The 21,379-nt window shown below is 42.9% G+C and overlaps 1 protein-coding gene across 6 annotated transcripts in view; it reads left to right on the top strand.

Moving 5' to 3' along the window:
- Positions 1–21,379, top strand: part of ADCY9 (adenylate cyclase 9) — a 97,635-nt gene that overhangs the window by 31,445 nt on the left and 44,811 nt on the right. For 5 of the 6 annotated variants that reach the window (XR_007890855.1, XR_007890854.1, XR_007890856.1 and 2 more), the window contains exons 2-4: positions 10,298–10,470; positions 15,770–15,874; positions 20,519–20,736. Coding sequence is in view for 2 of the 6 variants with exons in the window: in XM_051631883.1 (XP_051487843.1) it covers positions 10,298–10,470; positions 15,770–15,874; positions 20,519–20,736 (496 nt within the window). In the remaining 4 variants the exon portion in view is untranslated. The remainder of the gene's footprint in view (positions 1–10,297; positions 10,471–15,769; positions 15,875–20,518; positions 20,737–21,379) is intronic. The other variant, XM_051631882.1, reaches the window with a different exon arrangement.

The following is a 21,379-nucleotide window of genomic DNA, read 5'->3' as shown; positions in this document are numbered from 1 at the left end:
GAAAGGTTAAATTCCTACCAGTATGTGAGGGATATTAGAAAACCTGTGAGTTAGTTTTCTTATGTGTGGTGACAAAGATGCCTGAGATGATAGATTTTCATTTTTACTTCAGTGGAAATGTGGGTGCTTGCTGTATGTTTTCAGTATTGCTTGTGCAGTTGCTTGGAAGAAAACATGCTGAAAACTGCTGATGAGAGTGTGGTGTTTGGTTTTTACTTTACCTTTTAAATGTCAGACTGTGAATTTTTAACAATGACCAACCAAAAACCAGTTCCACATGGGGAGCCCACCAGCTCCTGGTAGGTTTGCTGCTCAACTGCTTTGGGGTTCCTTGTGTGGAAGCCCGTGGAGAGCAGTGCAGTTGTACAGCTCTGTGAGAGGGCATAATCAGCCCTAGAATTGCTCTGGCTTAAAGAAAATGCTGATTTAGCATGTCCAATCCAGACTACCTGCATTATGCAAGAGGGAAGGAATTTGCCTGATTGTAGTCCTGTCAACACAAAGAGATTGCACCAGTATAACAAAATAGACTTCTGAAGTCTTGTTTAAATTGGTGCGTGCTCTTGTCTGGATTCTATTAAAAAAATGTTAGTACCAAGAGTCACAATAGCTCGCTTGGTAACCAAGGGCCAGAGAGGGCTCTGGTTGCATCAGACTATTGTTTTTTATTGGAATACTTTCATGCATCCTGCACACTTGATATTAATAATTTCTAAAGTATCACTCAAAAAGGTGGCATCTTCTGGTCCCAAGTGATTTTTTTTTCTGGGTGAGATTTCTAATGAATTTATAACCCTTTCACATCTTTTTAGTTGAAAAATGAATAAATCCCCATTCTTGAGAACCTAGAGCTGACAGAACTACTTAGAGCCTCTCTCTCTTCAACATAAGTTCCTCCTGTGTTTATCAGAGGCTGGTGCAGCCCTCTGTAGCTCCTGAGGTACGCCAGCCAGTATGTGGGCAGAAGAAAATGTAATATATAGGATGTCTTTCTGGAATGCTTGTGGCTTAGTATAATTGTTCCTGTCTAGAGGAGTGGAATTTTTCTTAAAATCCTCATCTGTCCATAGATCTCTGTTGTATAATGCTGCTGTTAAAAGAGCTCCTTTGAAGTCCTTGCCTTGGAGATCTCCCCCGCACAGTTTTCTGATCGCTTCTTTCCCTCCCACAGTAAAATGTAGTTTTAAGTTGGAAACACTTCTTTGTTTATAAGAAAAGGAAGTTTGGGAAGAGTATGCTACATATCCCCAAAGGATTGTTGCAGTCTCTGAGTGATCTGGAATGTCAGAACTTCCCACGTGTGCAAATTCACCAGGGTAACGTTGACAGGTGCCTGATGGAAAGCGTGGATTAAGAGGCTGTATGGGAAGCTACTCCCAAAGGCTTCCTCCATCATCTTGCTGCTTATCAAGCTATCATGGCCTGTCCACTGGCAGTAATTTAATGGAATTCCATTTCAAAGTAGCTCCTGGATTTTGATATGTGGTCCTGAGTTTATAAAATGGAGGGCGGGGCAGAAGTTAAGGTTGGTTATTACCATAGCTATTTTTGAACTTGGAGGAACTTGCTTGTCAATTATGAAGGGGGGGGAAAAAAACCCAAATACAGTTGCATCTTAAATGAGAAACTGGAAGAAAATGTCTCTCTTTAATGTCTTAAAAAGACTTTACTAGGTAGAAATGGCCTCAAGTTGTGCCAGGGGAGGTTTAGGTTGGATATTAGGAGAAACTTCTGCACCAGGAGGCTGATTAAACACTGGCACAGGCTGCCCAGGGAGGTGGTTGAATCACCATCCCTGGAGGTGTTTAAAAGATGTATAGACGTAGTTCTTCAGAAGTATTTTCAGAAAAGGTATTTTGTGGCAGGGATATTACAATTTTTGAAGATTGGAAGAAGCCCCTGGAAAAGCCAGGCCCTGTGCTTAGTTGGCTCTTGCTCAGTTTTGCGTTGCTCAAAATTTTTATTTTCTCTCATCGTGCTTATTTCTTCTCAAGTGTTAAAATTAACACGGAGGGCAAAGGGATAGTCCCTGTGAAAAATAATGCAAATGAGATAATAGCAGATGCTTCTGCATGCATGTAATTGCATTGTGGTATTTGTTTTCACAAAGGTATTACAGAGACCAAGACTGCAGGAGACTTCACGGGAGGAGTGAAGAGTGGGAGTGAAAGCCAGATGGTATCTTTACCAGTTAATCCCAAATACCCTATCCTGGAATTAGGCCCTCTTCTTGCTTTAAATGTAGGGACATCATTTATCTCTTAGGTTTTCTGAGGAATCCATAGGACAGAGATAAACTTTTATCTCTAGCACATCACTACATTTGCTGAGCTTGAAGCTTCCCTTGTAGAACACACTATTTCCCCTGGCAAGACCAAAAAGATCCCAGGCTTGCCTTTTGACTCGCACCTGCGTTCTTTCCTATTAAGCTGTGAGCTGTGTTGGGTGAAAAAGGAGGTCCAAACTCAGTCATTCCAGGGAATGGGCTCATCTGCCCTTTGCTTTCAGGCCATGGGCACTGGCAGAGCCTGTCAGGTAGAACATAAATATGGGCAGGTGTAAACCCCAGCATAGGGATCAGTCTCATTCATCAGCCCGTCTTTTATTTTCCCAGTAGAGTTCAAAATGCAAATGTAAATATATCCCTGACCCAACAGTGGTAGCTAGACCTTTGTATTTGAGCTGCATGTGTGGGCTAGATTTGCCTAGACCTTTCTCTTCCTCTTGGTTTTGTTTGGGTTTTGTTGTTGTTCGTTTTAAATCCCACACAGGTGAGAAGATAGTGAAAGGGGATAGAAGGGGCATAGACCAACAGCCTTCAACTTTATTTCTGCAGCTCAGCTGCAGATGTACATAGTGGGTTTTGGGTACAGGATTCCCCCCTTAAAACTGGCAGACGCTGAATGCCAAAGTTGCACATACGTTGTTGATCAGTATTTTCTAAGCCCACTGTTGTCTGTTGGCTGATCAAAACCCAAGCATTTTGCTAAACAAAAGAGGCATAAGAAAAACAGTGGTTTTCCATAATACAGAAGATGCCTCTGCTTTCTCTGGCTCTTTGCAGTTCAGCTTTGGAGATCTCAAAGATAGGTGTGGGGTTTTGTTTTTTGGGGAGTTTCTTTTGTGTTTTCAGTCTAGAAAGTTCTGCTGCTTGTTATCATTGTTTCTGCTTTCCAGAGACCTAAGATAAGTTGGCTCATAAATTCCCCTTCTAATTTTAGCCATGGGAAATGTTGCTCCATACGTTTTGAAGTGCGTTTCCAGGTGGGCTGGTTTGTTAGGATCCAGGCATTTGGGGTTACGTGCTTTTTATTTGCACTGAACTGGAAGTGGTTTCTATGGGTTAGACAGTGGGACTGGCTTCCTCAGAAATGTAGCTTTGCAGGTTGGAGAAAATGACTTTTATTTTTTGAAAAGTCATCCAGTGTCATCTTGCAGTGTGAGTGACAGAAAATGCCTGTTGGTGTAGAAGAGAGTGCTGTGCTTTTGGTTTCCAGCTAAATTGCTGAAATACCTGGAGTAAAAAAAGCTGAAGTTCAGAACTACAGCAGGACAATTCTGAAGAGTATTTTTAGGGCTTTTTTTAGGAAAAAACCTCATGAAAAATTTTAAGCCACATTCTACATAGCCATTTACCAGACTTGATAGGATACGTCGTGTCTGAGTTTCTTGGCACTTCCACCACTGTTTTTAGGAAGGATGGATGTTATGATTTGAGGGGAGGTGTGTGTGTTAGGTTTTAATAGTGTTGAAATGTTTGTTGAACCCCCTGTGGTGTCACTCCCTGTGCTGAGGGTGCAGCCTGTTGGGCTGGGATGGCAAGAGAGAGGCTGTGCCTGAAGGAGAAGTATCTAACAGAAGAAAGTAAGTATTAATTTGCTGTATGGGTATGGAAATGTGTTCTGCTCCTGTCTGAAAATTCGGTGTAGTTTACCTGGGAAGGTGGTGAAAAAGGCGGAGGTCTGGGAATGAAAAATGAGGGAACTGTGTGTTTGTAGCGAGAGCCGAGCACCAGCAGCGCCCCGTGGGTCTGTGTGGGGCAGGGGCTGTTAAAGCCTTGCAGCTGAGGTAAAGATTAAGCATAAAGACAAAATACCCAGGGAAGTAGCCTTCTTTTCTCTCAGGGGGTGAGGGAGAACCCTCTCTCAGGTGCTGGCTCAGTGCTGTTTGAAGCACACTGCTGTATTTCATCAGGAGATCAGGTACACGCTGTTCGGCCTGGCCCCTCAGGCCTGGCAGCCTGGGCTAGGAAATGTTTCCACCCTTGGAGCAGCTTGTGGACTTGCTGGAAATGCTGCTCCTCTTGCAGTTAAAAGATGAAGCTAATAACTCCACATCCTGGGCACGATGCCTTGGCGGGAGCTGGAAGGGTCTGGCTGGAAGCTCTGCCCTGCATGGGCAGGCAGATGTTGGCTCTGGCATGGCACCATCCCACAGCTCTGAGCTTCTTCAGAGCTTCAGGCAGAAATGGATTCACTATTTTTAATATTTTTTTCCCCCCAGTCACTGATATGCTTGACTGCAACTTTCTCTCCAGCCAACCTAGTTACAATGCAGTCGCTTCCTCCAAATTAAAAATGTACCTATAGTCTTCACACGCTGTGCTTCACATTTCTGAAAGCCAGGAGCCTAAAGTTGAGCTTCAGAGTGACTTACATCGAGTTGGGATGTAAAATAACTCCTAGAGCATTTCCACTCTTACGGCTGTGACAGTTCTAGTGACTGAGAGAGGTTTTGCAGGGATGTCACAACCCCTTTGATTATCCAGTTTGTATTTAGGTAGGGATTTTCCTCTGAGCTTTTCCTTCTCTCTCCATTTCTGCATCCGCAACATGTTTAATCCTAGAATTATTAGAAGCTTGAAGAAGAAAATCTCATTGTAGTTATTTAAGTGTAACAATCTTTAAGATTGCAAAGTAGGAAAAAGAAATTAAAAGTCAAGTAATGACTTATTTACATTTAAAGTTGCACACTTTTTGGTATACACTATATTATTTCTTGCATAAACATTAGGCTAGGTTAGTACCTGAGAAAGTATTTAAGCTTTGACAAGGGGAAAAAAACTGGCATGGAAAAGTAAAGAGAGATGTCAAAAAGAGACTGCAGTTAGAAGTAAATAAATTTCTGGTCACTTTTTCTACTATTATTTGCCTGTCACATTACGTTCCTGAAATTGAAGTTAGTAATTTATTTTCCAGAGCAAGTCAGTCTCTAATGAAATTGTATAGCAACATATTTTATTACACGAGGAAACCTAAATGTAGATCTCTGTTTCCTTTCCCTGGAATGGCAGTGGCTGAATACCAGTATTTTCACTCCCAGATCTTTGGCAGAGTGCAAAGATGATGTCTTTAAAAGGCATGGAGAAAACTTTTTATTGTGTTTCTAAAAAGAGAAAGCAAGAGCTGATTGATTGCAGAGAAGCATAACCCAAAAATGAGTTACCGCCCATCAGTTTAGAAAGAAGTTAAAGCCAGTCCTGGACTGCAAAGCTTTTTTTATGAGCTTACCATACCACTAATAGTTCCTTATATCAAAATTAGATAAAATGAGATATTATCTAAGGAAAATAGCTGACATTGTTCACGGCAGACTGCAGCAGGTGGTTAAAATTACTTTGTAGCTGGAAAGTAATTCTTGCCCTCACGTGGGAGTGACAGTCACCATGGTTCTAACAATGAAACCGTTTTCATGCAAATTCTAATTTGTGAGGTAAATTACAACAGAAGTAGAAGGTAGGGAAAACAGAGCTCAGTTGCTGCTGTAAATGTATACTTAATTATTTGGAAAGAAGTATGATGAAAGTGTGTAGATGCTAAAGGAAATTATGGCAGGATAAATAATGACAGAGAATTGTTAATATAAAGCTGTTTGGTTAAAGGGACATAATTAACAGTTTGTATTTTATCACCTCAAGACAAGGAATGTTACTGATCTTACCCCAGAAAGGAAGGTCACCTGTTAGTTCCATGCATTTCCCTGCACTGCAACTAAAAAGGTGAAGTGATTCATGGAAGGAGGAACAGGAATAAATAGTAAGAGTGGGATTGTTTTGTTCTTAAATGAATCAGTAAGACCATGACTGAAACATTGCCATTGTTTTTTGATGTCTCTTAGAATCAATGCTGCAAAGGGTTTCAAAAGCATTTGGAGTTCATTAGATAGACATGAGAAATATGCCACAGTTTGCCAGAGAAAGTAAGTTTGCTCTCAACAGAGAGCTAAAAGTTTCAGTTCCATACAGGTGGAGCATCAGAAATTGAAAGCTGACTCTTATCTTACTGAGGAATTCCTTAGCAGTATTTGTTCTAATCCTTCATCTCTTGAGATCTCCTGTAGGAGAAGACATCCCATCTTTAAAAGTGGCATGGAGGGATGCCCTCTGCCTATGTAAAATTAGATTAGACTGGCAGAGCAGCAACTTCTGTCCTAAAGTCATGAGGATGGATGAGCTGAAAGAAAGAAAATCAATTAATGACTTGAAGGACCAGAACATCTTTTCTCTCCCTTTCCCTGCTCCTTCGCAGCAAGTGACTTCCCACTAATTACCTGAGACAGTTTTTCCTCTGCAAACACTTGAGGATGGCAGCATTGCTCCAGCCTGGCCCAGTCTAACCCAGTATAACCCAGTGGCAGGCAGGGAGGGAGCCCCAGGCTCTGCCTGTCCCTGCCTGCACCCTGAGCCTCCTTGCTCTGCAGCGACCGGGTTTTCTCATGCTGCTGAAACCAGGTTGAAGGCTGGGATGTTTATGCACAGGCTTATTTATACTTTTGTTTATTTTTGTGCATAGAGAAAATAATTTGTGTGTGAGTACATCCGTATGGGGTTTTTTAATTGTTATTAGGAGTATTTTTTTGGTGTTTGGGATGGCTTTCTGCTTTTGTAAGTTCAGAGAAATGCCACTGATAAGAAGAAAAGCTAACTGAAGAAAGGAGGCAAGTACAAAAGTTTGCTAATGCTTCTAAAATTCAGCCTTGGTAGAACTAATAAACCCACTGCAGTTGTGTGGAGATCTCATCTGTTAACTATTTTGTCAAAAATACACTTTACAGACACTTAAATGTCAATGTTCAGAATGGATGAATTTGTGAAATGAGTGTTTTGGCTCTGTGTGCAGGAGCTGCTAGTCCTTATAAAACTTACAGAGCTTCAGGACTTGAGGATGAGTGGAGGAAATGGCTCAAAGATAAATGCTGTAGCTCATTTTTTTTCCCCAGGGCAGAAAATACTGTATAAATTAAATCAGTGTGTTGTGGGGTGGGTTGTTGCAGCCCATTCTCCATCCTTGCTTCCAAGAGCGATCTCTGGAAAAAACAGAAACGTGCTGCAGGGTAAAGCCTGCCAGAGTACTGATGTGCTGAGGTTGTAGTATTTTTCAGCATTTATTTGGGAGAAATTTGGAAGAAGGGATTGAGTATAAGATTGAGGATGGCAGGGAGGGGAAGAGAGTGGTGAGTGTTGTCTTTATAAACGACAGCACAAGCATCTTGCAGCACTTTCTTCATTGCCACGTCTTGAGTTTGATCGTTGCGCAGCAACACACACCAAAAATTGCTCCGTGTTTGCTGGTTTTCACATAAAACAGCAGCTCCTCCCTTGTTGGCTTATTCATTTAATATTTTTGCATTACCTAATTATTTAAAACATGCTGCATGGTGGTGAGAAAGTTTTTCAATCCACACACCCTTTGTATGGAAAATGACAGTGTTGATTGTACTAATTCACTGGGGGTGTAGAAGGAGGAAGAATACTGTTCTCAGATAATATATTTCAGTTCCATCAATACAGTTCTACTGAATTAATTAACCCTTTTTTAATACTGAAGTGTTGCAGACTGAACGTAGGAGTTGCTTTATGAAGCAGATTGAGTTTTCCTGTCATCAGAAGGATTTAAGAGCAAACAAAGTGTTAGGTAGGCAATGCTAGAAAGGTTCTGTAAAGGTGAAAGGTTGTTATGCCTCCTAATTTTGTAAAACTTTCCAAAAATCATCTTTTTTTTTTTTTTTCTTATTTGCTCTCCTGAGCCTCTGACCCTGCTGACTTCTCACTAAATATGTGCAGTCATTCCATGGGATATTGGCTTTCCTTTGTCCCATTTCAGATTACCCAGTTGGAGTAACACTCCTTGTTCATTGGACCTGGCAGGGCTGGGGAGCACAAGGACATAATAAAGAGATTTAACCAGCCATTTTAGCTGACTTTAAACCCTGGGGTACAAGGTGGGTGTGTTGCAGAATGTGTGGACAGTGGTTTCAGGTTGGGGCAAGCGTGGATTCTGCTTCCCCAGACTTGTTTTCCATTACTGGCATACCATAACCTATTTTCTTTTTCCTTGCTGTGGAGCTCAAATTGGAGATAATTTTACTATATGCATCAGATTAATGAAATAATTATGCCCCACAGCACAGTAAGGTAGGAAATGTGCCTTTTCAGAAATACAAAAACCAAATAAAATGTTTGTTTAGAAAAAAATAGAGGAATAACAAGAGTGTTATAATAATCCTGTTGCTTTAAGATGACTTTTAAAAATAGGAGTAGTAAGGTTAATGCTTTAGCTTTGGCACAGTAGACATGTTAAGACTGATTGTGGTGAATTCCTTAAATGACAGCCCCATCAGTATAAGTTTTAGAGACAGCCCTACATCTGGAAGCCAGCAGCAGCTCAGGGTTGTATTAAACATCAATGCCAAATAAAATTCAAGCAATGAACAATATAAAAATAAAGGTTTGGCTATAGCCTGACATCTCCAACAGGCAAGTGGGGATTCAGAGCTCTGGGTAGGAGCACTGGATCTTTCCCAGCAGCTTCTGAGCCTGAGGTTGAAATGGTCAGTGTGGATGCAGGTTTCCGTGTTGGTTGTAGAAGTGTTCAGGAGCTTAAGTTATTAGTGGAATAAACAGAGGAACTGCAGAATTGCTGTTAGTGTGTCCTAGTTATTTTTATTGGAAAGGCTACAAAGTACTGTCTGTGTTACATGTTACAGATGAAAAGAAGTTTTATAGAATATGAGTTTTCTGTCTGTAAAGATGGTTATGAGAGAATGACCTTACTGTGAGGAGGAACAGAAACCTGCCCTCTTCAAGGGCTGCAACTTGACAGATTTCCAGCTTTCATCCTGTGGATGGAGGCAATGGAGTGCAGTCGATGGCTGTCACAGTCATGTGTCTGGCTGCAGCTGCCTGACAAGTACCAGAAAAAGGGAGGGGGACAGTGCCCAGCTCACCCAAATAAAACCAGCAGCCATGCCAGGGGCATCTTGGGCACTGAGGGATCTCTGGTACCACAAAATAATGAGCCTGTTCCAGTTCTGTGAGCTGATGACCTCCATGCTTTTTGGGAGCTCATCAGTGTCCTTCTGTGCTGAGTGAGATATTTCCCATAGAGTGGCAATAAAATTAACTCATTTGAATTCAGAAAGCAGAGTGATTGGTAGCTCCTTCTTGGTCTTTGTGCCTAGAAATAGCATCATAATGCAAAGTTTCAAGGAAGGAAAGCAAGTGATACTCCAAACAAAATTCAGACCTTTTACTCTTTGAACAGGTTTTTTGATACAGCTCAGCTTGATACAACGTGGTATTTGCCAGCCTGGCCTTTAGTGTTGGATCTGTTTTCCAATTATGCTTCAATTCATACAACAGTTGCAGAGAGTGTGTGTGGGTGTACGTGCGAGAGAGATTGATTTTGTTCTTTAAAAATGTGAAGTCTGCACTAACTCTGAAAACCCCCCAGAACTGCTAGCACTTAAATGCCATTTCCTTGCTCAATGTGCTGCCAGCATTAAGCAATCTTCACCACATCTCTCTGACAAATGGAGAGTGCCAGTGGAGGAATACGTGCTGCTTCTTCAGAAGCAGAATATTAACACAGATTATCAGGGGAGAACAGGCTGCAGATCTTTTCCAGAAGGAAAGAGTTAATGTGAGAGCTCAAATGACAATTTGGAAGTGAATACATGAGGTCTTAGCTGTATTTTTCAGGAGTACGTGAGTGAAAATGGAATAAAGGAAGGACGTGTCAGTGCTGGCTGTTGCTGTGTGTTAAAGGAGTCTCTTGAGTGTGGGACAGCAGATGTTGGGTGATCCTAATTGTCACCACTTTACATAGAGCATCTTTATATTCCTAGTGGTTGTTCCCAGCTGCTGTTTGGGTTTTTTTGTTGTTTTTTTTTTTGTTGTTGCTGTATTCCCAAGCCTTGATAGCACTTTGACAGTGCCTGTATTTCATAGCTGAGAAGCCCAAAGGAGTATTCTTTTTGTCTTTCTGCAGCTCTGACTGTTAATTTCTTTCTTCTGTAGGTTTGAAGACCTATCTGATCTCTGGTCACAAGGTGAAGGAGCCCCACTGCAGCTGTTCCCAAGCATTGCAGCCTGGCTTGGAGCCCACAGATGGAGCTGGGATGCAGGGAGCCTCGTCAGCCGAGAGCACCAGTGACATGACAAAGAGCCTCAAACATGTGGAAAAATCTAAGGTGAGTTTTTGGTTCAAAGCCAAGCAGCCTAGATTTCAGCCTGTGCAAACCAGGGCAAGATGTATGGCTGGGGAAAGTTTACAGGCTTGTTTATGCACTGCTTTGTGTATTTGTGTATACATTTATGCATATATTTATGTATGTACAGGCAGTGACAAAACAGTTCAAGGGATCAAAAAAATTTACCAAGTGAAATGCCTCAGCAGTTGACAAGCAATCCCTAAAGTAAAGTGAACACTTTCAAAGGTGGTTTAAAATAAATATTTTTAATATTTCAGGACTGAGAGGTCAGTGCTGCTTTTTTAACAGTCTTGATTTTTATAGGGGAATAAAGAATGTGATTTCAGCAGCTCCTATAACTTCTGTGAGTTTCTGCTTTTGTTGCAGCCTGTTTCTGTCATCCTTCTGTCATGCAGATCACATACCTGGGAACCTTTTCATATGAGGAACAGACATCCCCACAAAAAGATAACAGGATTGTGTGGTTTGCTCCAGCAGGCTATGAGACTGTTTTATCTGCTTGCTCTAGAAACGGGTATCTAGAACTGATTCAAATGATTTGTATGGATTCAGCTTAGAGAAATGATGCCATCTTGTTATGTTCACACCTCTCACAAGATCTCTTGACAGGGAAATCTGTGAAACAATGTGTATTGCTTCAAAGCTTTCCTGTTACTCTCCATCTCCCAGAGAACAGATTTCCCAAACAACAGATGTCTATTTTCTGTTTTCATTTGTGCCAAGAGTTTTCCTTGTCCTGGGTTGCCTGAGTTGGGCACGAGTGGCAGAGCCAGGGGTGGTGGGTCATCTGCAGGTCACTGTTAGTAGACTTCAGTGTGTTTAGTCCTGAGAGGATCTCCCCATCACAGGTTTGGGATTGAGTTGGTGGGGTGGCTTTCATCCTGCCCCATTTTAGCTGCTTGTATGTTTGTCATCTGAATTAGGAGAGCTTGAGTTGAGCACCTTTATCCTGCCTCTGTGCCTGGTTTTAAGTTTTGGAGTAAAAGCCCTGGATCACACGTGAGATCAGCTGAAGGCTGGCCCAAAGATATGGTCCAAAGTTAAGGGAGCTCCTCACAGAACAAGCCAGGACTGTGTAACTGCAGGAGGTATCTGTAGCCACCTTTATCTCTCCTCAGATGTGCCCTGGTGTGGCTTGACTGAATCCAAGTTGCTGGTGATACTTTTCTATTCCTTCCGTGTAAGAATGAATTTATTTGGCATCCCTCAGGCACCAGCATTTCAGCTCTCTCTTGTCTTTCAACTAACAAATAAGGTGGGAAAGTACACCTCGGAGCAGTTGGTGGGTGTCTGTACAAGTAAACATGTCTGTGCTCCCACTGGGTGGCCAAGCAGAGGTACAGCTATGACAGCAAGGAGTAGAAACTCCTCTATTTGACATTCTCAAGGAAGAATGTACCAAGTAGAGCAGCATTATTGAGCGGCCTGTCTGTGGAGCAGAGCAGAGAGAGGAGGGATTGAAGCAATAAAACTAAGGGCGCTGTTCTGAGAAGCTGACTGGTTACTGTCAGGCAGCAAAGCAGGCTGTACCTGGGGACTGGGATACCAGAGCGAGCTGCAGGACTTTCCTGCCTGCAGCCAGGATTTGATAACACTTGTTATGTATTAACTTGTGGCACGTGCTGTTCATGACTCAAGTTCAAAATGAAATCTGTTGTTAAGGCTCATCTGTGGTGTTTTTTCTAAACCACCGGGCAACTACCTTGCAGAAGGGTGGAGTCAGGTACACCCCTGCTCCTAAGCAGCCAATATGCAATGTGGAGCCCTGCTGCTGGCCCTCAGTGCTTTGTTTGCTGCCCAGCCCCTGATTTTCTGTTCTGGGACCATCTTGTCTGGGTGTTAATTGCCATTTAGACGCTGAACGATGGTCTGCATGGTGCAAAAGTGTTCATGTGGCTGAGTAAGTGAAAGAAGCTGCTTCAGACAAGCATCTCAGGACAAGTACCAGCTCAGTTTCAACCTTCTTGGATACCCTATACGCTGTTGTGCTAAAGCTGCTGCCTCGAGTTCATGCTTATAGCTTTTATTCATCACCAGGAGCACTGCAGCTCTGGCCAGTGATTTCCAGCACAGCCTCACAACTCATTGCAAACGACGTGCCTGCCTTGCCCAAGATACACTGATGCTGGAGTGACTTTTGAACGACCCCAAAGACAGCTTTCCCAGCAGTCTGCTAAGCATCCACATAATCCCTGCCTCAAAGCCTGTCTGAATGCTTGTAGCACAAGGATGGAGCACTCCTGGGAATGCTGAGCACTTGCTTATAAACATGTTCAGCACAGGTGTGCAAAGCCTTCCTGCTTCTCTGAGCACGGCTGGGTGCAGGTATTCCAGCCTCCACAGCTTCCCAGGGTAGGTGTGCACCAGCCTTCTTTCTCCCTGCTAGGTGCTTTGTTGTTGGAGTGGTTGCAGACCAAGAAGGCTGGGTCAAGCTTTTAAGGAATGTTTAACTTGCCAACCGTGCTAGAGTAGGCCTTAAGTGTTTTAAAAAATTTATATATATACACATATATACATAAATATACATAAAAATCCTCACAAAGAACAACAGTGAAATTTAATCACAGAACATCCACAATTGTTTTCAAAGGAGTGGCTTTCTTTTTTTATAGTGTTTTGTTTTGTTTTATTTTGTAGTTTGTTTTTTTCTTTTAAAGCTTGCAGCTTGCTGGTGGGGTCTGGAGAGAATAATTTGCAAAAGAATCATGACTTACATGCCAACTGTTTTAAATGCAAAGCTGTAAACAGTGTCAGTGTAGGAGGAGGTGACTTCAGCTCTGCAAAAGAGACTAAGTAGGAGGGGCAAAATTGCAGGCAAGTTGGAATATTTTTGTTTTAAAGGGAGTAAGGGGCCTTATTGGATGTGAAGAATGACATTCACATTTTGAGCTTGAATGGGTATTCTAATGGACAGGATCTGTTAGGGAAAGTCAGGAAGGAGAATGCAACAGTAATTGATCCATGAAAGGGATTGTATTTCCTCCTCTTCTCCAGTGTATCTGCAGTTCATTTAATTCTGAGCCTTTTTGCAGTGCTGCTATCAATAAAATGCATGTACCTAATTAAAATGGTGAAGACAGGCTATAAACTATAAGTAAATCTACAATAGCAGCTGATTTTTCTGAATGAAAACACTGTAACTTGCTTAACCGGTTTTGGTATCAGTTTATTTTCCCTATTATGCTTTCTAACATCCCTGACTTGACAGGGAATCATAAGCTATTGTAGAAATGTTTTAATCATCTCTTGGTATGAGAACAGAAAGCACTTCTGCTTGTCTTGTTGCTGGCTGGAAGTGCATTAATGTATTATTCATCACGCTGAGGTCAGACAGACACTGAGCTGGTGTGAATGCCTGCAATAGAGAGGGGAGTTAATGATGTTGACTTGAGCACATGGGGTAAGTCAGATGGACTTCTGCCTCTGCTTAAAAGGTCGGGCTGCTTTTCTGAGATTTTTGCCTTCTGCTTGAACCCCAGGAGCTGAATGTTTGAGGTGGTCTTGCTGGTTTATTAACAAGATCAAGCAGGGAGTATTTTCTTTGTTTTTGTTAGAGGTGTTTGGATTTTACAACCATTAAGTGACTTCTGCCAGGGTTAGATCCGTGGCTTGTTAGCCCGTTGTCTAATATTGCCTTCCACAATGTGGCCAAGGCATTCACAAGCAGGTTGGAGGGGACTCTGAGCAGCCTGATCTAGCAGGACATGTCCCTTCCCATGCAGGAGGTTGGAACTAGATGATCTTTAAGGTCCCTTCCAACCTTAAACCATTCTGTGATTCTATGATGATTCTGTGATTTAGTCGCTGATTATTTTTAAACAAAACCATTTGAAAAGCAGCTTGATAGTTTCAAGTGCGCTGGTATCTGTGCAGACTGTACAGGCTCAGAACTGGATGTAACTTGTTTATCTGATGCCAGGTTAGGAAACTCACAGTAATTTTAGTGCCCCAACCTGGAGTAGCAGATCTGATGATCTGGTGGCTCCTGAGAAGGCTCAGAGTCTCTCTGAAAACCTTTGAGTGATTAGGTGGATCAGCAGTCACAGGAAGAGTGGGCTAGGAGAAATGCCATGCCAGAACAACCTGAAAATGAAACATGCCACATTATTCAAGGTGCAACACCAGAGACAGAAAAGGGGGCTTGGTTGAGAAGTCAGTTCTGAAAAGACTGGTCTCTGAAATTGGGGGTGAACCTGAAGGCAGAAGTTGTTGTGATCTTGGAGGAGGTGAATGATGGACTACAAAGGCTTGAATGAATCCCTCTTGAGTCCAAAATAAACAGATAAAATGGACCTGGGACATTGAGTTTGGGACAAAGGGCTCAAGTTGCTTGTTGGAAAATGTATTAAGATGTTCAGTGAATCACTTACCACCATTTAGTGTGTATTGTGCTGAGTTTAGGACTGGTGTCTCTGTACTTGTTAGTAGACTTCTGGCAAGCCTGGTATCAGTAAACCACCTCCAGAGCAGAGCAGTTGCCAACAGGGCTCAGACACAGGAGTCCTTCTGGTGCAGGACCCTGTCTCTACGTTCCCAGGACTAGAGAAAAGTATGAGGCACTTGCAAAACACAGATATGGGGTTAATTCCCCATAAGATCACATTAGAACTCCAAGGGGTCAGGTTGTTTTAAAAGCTGAAATGTGACATTTTAAGTTGCTTCCAAAATGCATCACCTGCATCTAGTTCAAGTCCTGATGTTTTTACTTGTTTCCTGTGGCATTTGCTGGCTCTTTGGCTTCAACAATGTAAGAGAGCCTGAGCTCCACTCTGCTGTCTTGGAGCACTACATGAAAAACTGTTTCCCATTATTAGTTTCAGATTTGTTGCTTTCCATTTCCCTGCACAGTTCATGATGCATCGTGGTGTTTTGTGCTTTTTGGAATTTTGCTGCATTTTATGTTATCTTTTCACTCAGAAGCCACTCAGATCCTTTTGCAGGCAGTGTTTAAACGAGAACATTGCACTTCTCTCACTAAACAGTGTTTCATTCTTCTTGGGGAGGTCCTTTGCTAGAATGCCATGATTACAGAATATCTGTGATCTTACACTACTAAAGCTTTCCTGGATTAGATTTAGCTCCAGTAAACAGAAAATCTGATTTATTTTTGAAATGGTGCATTCTGTTCCAGTCAAATTTTGCTCCTTGCTTCCCATTTCTGTAGCTTTGTTTATCTTTTAACCAGGCTGCAAGTATACAAGGGGACAGAATTATAAATTGCATAATACTATGAGGACACCAGAACCTTCCTGGCTAAATTTTTTTGGTCTTTTTGCAGCCTTGCCCTTCGTGTAACATCACCCTTGCTCCCCACTGTGATGTCACCACAGATGAAGGAGCTATCCAAAATGGTTGTCAGGATGAACATAAAAACATTGCAAAGGTAATTGAAGTATTTATCACTTCCCTTTTTCTCTCTTATTTTGTTGCTTCAGTTTGCTTTCTCATTTTTGAGTTGCTGTTCCTTTATGCAAGCTCTAAAGCAGCAGAACTGATTTTGACTGATTGTGTTTTAAAATTCAGCTGAGCCCCCCCCTCCAAGTTTTTCAAGATAATTGGGAATTTTATGGGCCCAGTTTGATACTGAGAAGGACCTAAAATTTGGGCTTATTAAATTATGGTAAGGCTACCCAAAGAAAGAGGCACTGCCAATTCTACCACACTCCCCATCTCTTACACCAGCTGGCTGGGTGTCCCTGAGCCACAACTCACACCTGTGTCTTGCCAGTGTCTTCTGCATCATAGCTGTAAGACAGTCATTCCTGTTATGTGCACAGCTGAAACTCACAGCCTTTAATCACTTCACATCCTTTTTCTGACAGACAAATACAGCATCTTACATACTCAGCTGCCAAGATTGCTTTTCTTGCGTGTTGCTCACACATTCTCACTGAAACCACCTACTTCTCCACACCACCAGGCAGTGCCTGTTTGTTGTCTTCTTCATGACCTTCGTAGCTTCTCTGTTCTGCTTGTTGCCTCTCACTCCTTCCTGAATATTAAGCTCCTGCCTCAATGCAGGCTGCATTCCTGTGCTCTTCACCCAGTTGGTACATTTTCCAAGAAGTTTAACACTTTTCCTTGGTCAGAGAGAGAATCCTGGAATGGTTTGGGTTGGAAAGGACCTTAAAGATCATCTAGTCCCAACCCCCTGCATGGGCAGGGACACCTCCCACCAGCCCAGGTTGCTCCAAGCCCCATCCAACCTGCCCTTCAACACTGCCAGGGATGGGGCAGCCACAGCCTCCCTGGGCAACCTGGGCCAGGGTCTCATCACCCTCATGGTGAAGAATTCCTTTGTCCCATCACTCCCTGCCCTTGTTCAAAGTCCCTCCCCAGCTTTCCTGGAGCCCCTTCAGGCGCTGGAAGGTGCTCTAAGGTCCCCTGGAGCCTTCTCTTCTCCAGGCTGAACACCCCAACTCTCCCAGCCAGGCTCCAGAGCAGAGCTGCTCCAGCCCTTGGATCGTCTTTGTGGCCTCCTCTGAACTCTGCAGGAGCTCCATGTCCTTCATATGTTGGGGGCTCCAGAACTGGACACAGTTTTCCAGGTGGGATCTCACGAGATACCTGTCTGGTTCTTCACATCTCTCTTGGCAACTCTTCTTGATTTAAAGCTAATGGAAAAACTTGCCAGCACTTTTTCTACTGGTGATCTGTGTTTATCCCTCTGCCTGTATTTGACCTGTTGTCTCTTATGCTTAAATTGCAAGCTCAGAAGCCAGGGCTGCCTTCCTGGGCTGGAATGGTCTGCAACACAGCAGAACATGTTCTGTGCCAGGGTTCCTAGGAAACAGCCTAAGAAAAAAAAAGAAAATAATCTTCAGCTCTGAGGGAGATGTAGCAGGGTGGCCAGCAGGTACTGGTCCCAGAACAGCATGAGATCTTTGAGAGGAAACACTGTGGGAGATGTGCCCAGGCTGCCAAGATGGTATATGTGAGATTCTTCTTCCCAGGCTGCCCACGTGCCAGGGATCTCCAGGAACCAATGACAAACAGATTTTCCTTAGGTACCAACTGCCTCCTGGCATCTGTTGTCTTCATCAGAATCATCCTCCCAGTTCCTTCCCACTACAACTGTATTAGCTTAATGTATGTTAATCAGCAATTCATCTAACCTTGCTTAGAAGGTCTGTACAGTGCTGAATAAAACCTCTGGAATGTCATGGGAAGAAAACATGCTAGTGGAGATCAGATTATGTGTGTCAGTCTTGGAATTGGTTTAGTTATTGCTAGACCAAAATTGGAGCAGGTAAGTGGCTGTCAGGAATGCCTTTCAGGTAAAAAGCTCAAAGAGCAGCCCCACGCACCAATTTGCTGTGGCATTTGATTCCCAACTCCTCACTGCAGTCTCAGCTTTCTTGGGAAGATGAGCCATAAGCTCCTTCTACCCATCTTGGGAGTCAGTTCCCTGTGCCTGGCCCTCCAGCCCTCCTGTCCCCTGCCTTTAATGACATTAATGATGTTAACCATGTCCTTGAGCCTTCCCGGATCCCAGCAGCCTCTGGAGCCTCCTTGTGTCTTGGTGAGAGGAAACCATCCCATGGTGCATCAAACCTCTGAGTGCTCACCCTGGACAGCCTGTTGCCATCAGAAACCACAGTGACATTGGAGCTAACAACGTTTAATAAATAGGGATTTTCTGCTTACACACAAGCAGTTTCACACTCTAATCCTCTCCTGTTCAGATTAACAGAGTGGAGACAGCACAGGAAAGCCTTGAGCTGACTGAAGGGAAGAATTTTCCTAGGCATTTGAGTCTTTGCCAAGGAGCTAAAGAGAAAAGGCCAAGAGAAGTCCATGCTGACCTTCACTGAAAGAGCAGAAATTTTCACTGCATTCTTCGGATGAACTTGAGAGACAGGGAAAGCAAATGGTGCTCAGGGGTCCATACCTTTTATTTGAGCTGCTCGTAACAAAAATGCAGTTCACTTGGTTACAGCTTTTCAAGTAATGACACGTGCTGCAAGGGTGAGAAAAAAGAGAGAGGTTCTTTACCAGAAAGAAAAAGAAAAGGTCAGTGTGACCTTTTATTTTAGGCCTCAAGTTGTTCTGGGAGGTGCTCTGAGCAAATATGATCTTTGGCATAAATTTAAAAATAAACCAACCAATAACAAACCAAATGATGAAGACCCTTCAATTCTAGCAGTTGCTTGGACACTACTCTGGGATTTGCCTTTGTCACCTCATGGCAAAACCAAGTTTTCCTGGCACTTCAGGATGTCTTCTGCTCCATAGCTGTGTTCCCTCTGGGTGGGCTGGAGTGACCTGTTAGGGCTGAGGGGGATTTGCTCTGAAGCTGCTGCTTCTTGTTTTCCCTGAGAAAAGAAACTGGTGACCTTTTCTGTGAGAACTTCTTGTGCCTCTGGTTTACCAGGAGAGCATCCTTCTGTCAGACACAGGAACCTCTCCAGTCCAAGGGGTTTTGTTCTGCTTTGCTGAGATACGTGTTGCTGAAATCACCTTTCTCTTCTCTTGCTTATGTTCTTTAGCCAAACATTGGCAGCACATCAAGGTAACTACCAAACTTCCTATTCTACTTGGTCAGCTGCTGTCACTGGGCTGTGAACACCTGCAAGCTGCCAAAACAACTGTTGTCAGTGGTAGAAGGGACTAGACTGGGAATCCTTTCATCTCCTGGCTCCCAGCACGTGGCTGTGTGGGGCTCCCACCGCCGTCAGGACAGCCCACGGGTGGGGATCCTGTGTCCCTCCCTGGCTGGAGGAAGGGGAAGCACAGCTCACCTTCTTCCTGCTTTTCCTGTAGCTCCAGGGAACCATTCCAAAACACCTCGTTATGACTTCAGCTCTTGAGGTCTTGGCAGTGATAGGAAGCCAAGCCCAAGTGCTTTCTGAGTCTTCCCATGATGACTTTCTCCTACTTCTGCATTAATCTTGTACCTTCACTGGTTGCAGGTTCTTCATACTTGCCCATATTCATGTGCCTCATTTGCTTTCCAGGATAGACACACAAAGAAGTTGAATTAACTTTGGGCAGCCAGAAACCAGATACTTCCTCACTTTAACTAAGTTGATTTTACAATCCAAGTTAACATATTTCGGTGCACAGTTGGGGTGGTGATGATATTTAAGGTATTTATTTATGGTCACTGTGGTGGCATCCAAGAATAGTCTTCTGGAGGAGCTTGTCACTGCTGTGCTTGACTGCTCTGCAGGCAGAAATGAAGGAACTTCTGTCATGAGTGGGTTTCAGGATGAGGATAAATGATACATGATAAGACATGGAGGGGGAGAGGGACATGCCAGTATGCTAAGTTTGATATGTGCTTGCATTTGCAAATTATCCTGACTAGCTGCACTTCATTTTCATTCTAACTGTATTTAGTTGTCTGATTTGTTTTTTTAATTGTTTCAGTGCATATTGTTCTGTAAAAGAGGGAGCTTCAGCTTCCAAGAAAATAGCATAGTTTTTGGTTAAAAGCAATTTGTGTTCTGAATGCAAGCAGAATTGATAATACTGTGTACCTGAGCTGGTGTCCAAATTTTAAAAATCCAGTATTAATACAGAGACAAAAAAGAGAAAGTAGTATAATATCTTAGTGAATAAAATGTAAGTTTAATTTGCAGGATATTTTTTTGTAGGATGATGAGATGTACAAAGGGGCTCTTGACACAGGTAGGAGAAAGAAGGAAACTCTCTCTGGGAAAGCAGCAGGGCTGTAGTGGTCGGAGGAAGGACCAGCAAGTGGGTATTCAAGAAGCTTTTTAGAAGAGTCTTGATCTTAAGAGGAGTGAGTGAAATTTGGGGTTGTGGTTGATCTTTGTTGCTTGAATGAAAATGTGCTTTGTTTTATGATCCTTGGAAATTTGGTACATAAGAAGCAAAATGACACCACCATACACTTAGAGATGTGAATGGTTTCAAGGCAGGTGGAGAAGTTTTTGATGGGATCAGATGAATCTCAGTGTGTTGAGGGAAGAACTTCTTTCAGTTTCCACGGCATTAAATCTCCTCTCTCTACTTTCTCAGCCACTGATGTTCCCCCTGTATGTTTGACTTTGTCATTCAGGCTTCAGGAGGACACAGCCCAAAGACTCAGAATGGACTTTTGAGTGCTCCACAGGAACAAACACTCAGAAATAGTCAAACCTCACTGTATGAAATGTTGCAAGAGAAAGGAAGATGGGGCGGAGTGAGTCTGGATCAGTCAGCTCTCCTTCCTCTGAGGTTCAAAAACATCAGAGAAAAGACAGATGCTCACTTTGTGGAGGTCATTAAAGAAGACAGGTAAGGAAAATCCAGCAGTACAGTGTAAAACTGTCTAAAGGCAAGAAGGCAGTAACAGGGGCCCCATATCTTTATTTCTCTGCTTTTGTCTGATGTCAGTAATTATTGTTAACTTATGCCAAATGTTTAAAACTTATTTTGGGCAGAGGAAAGTGTGTTCTCCAGGATTCAGTAGCATGTGGTTTTTGTAAACACACAACCATATCTCTCATAATGGCAGGGACTCTACTGGATCAGCTAAACAGATAACTTGGCTTTGTTATTATTTATGACTGTTCTTATTTTTGCTTCACTGCTTCCACTCAGATTAGAGGTATTTTATCTAAATATCCTTGAAACTGTGTGCTTGCATAGATTCCAGGCTGCTTGGAGCAGGGACACTTAACTGAAAATATGACTAAAGCAGGGAGAAGTGAGTGAGAGGGACACCAGTCCCTCTCCGGTCTCTTCTCCAGGTTTTTTTCAGATTACCTTTTTCCTATGGCCAACCTCAGTTAAAATTTAGGTTCCTTTTTTTATTTCTCCTCTGCACGTGGTCTGTCCTTAGTGCCTGAGAAGAGAGGTTCACCTGATACTATCAAATATTAGGAGACAGAAGGATTGGGAAAGCCCAAATGTTGGCAGAAATCAACAAGAACAAGTT

The sequence above is a fragment of the Apus apus genome, chromosome 14 (assembly GCF_020740795.1).
Source record: "Apus apus isolate bApuApu2 chromosome 14, bApuApu2.pri.cur, whole genome shotgun sequence".
Classification (NCBI taxonomy): domain Eukaryota; kingdom Metazoa; phylum Chordata; class Aves; order Apodiformes; family Apodidae; genus Apus; species Apus apus.
Note: the sequence above shows the minus strand (reverse complement) of the source record. Positions and strands in the feature narration are given on the sequence as shown.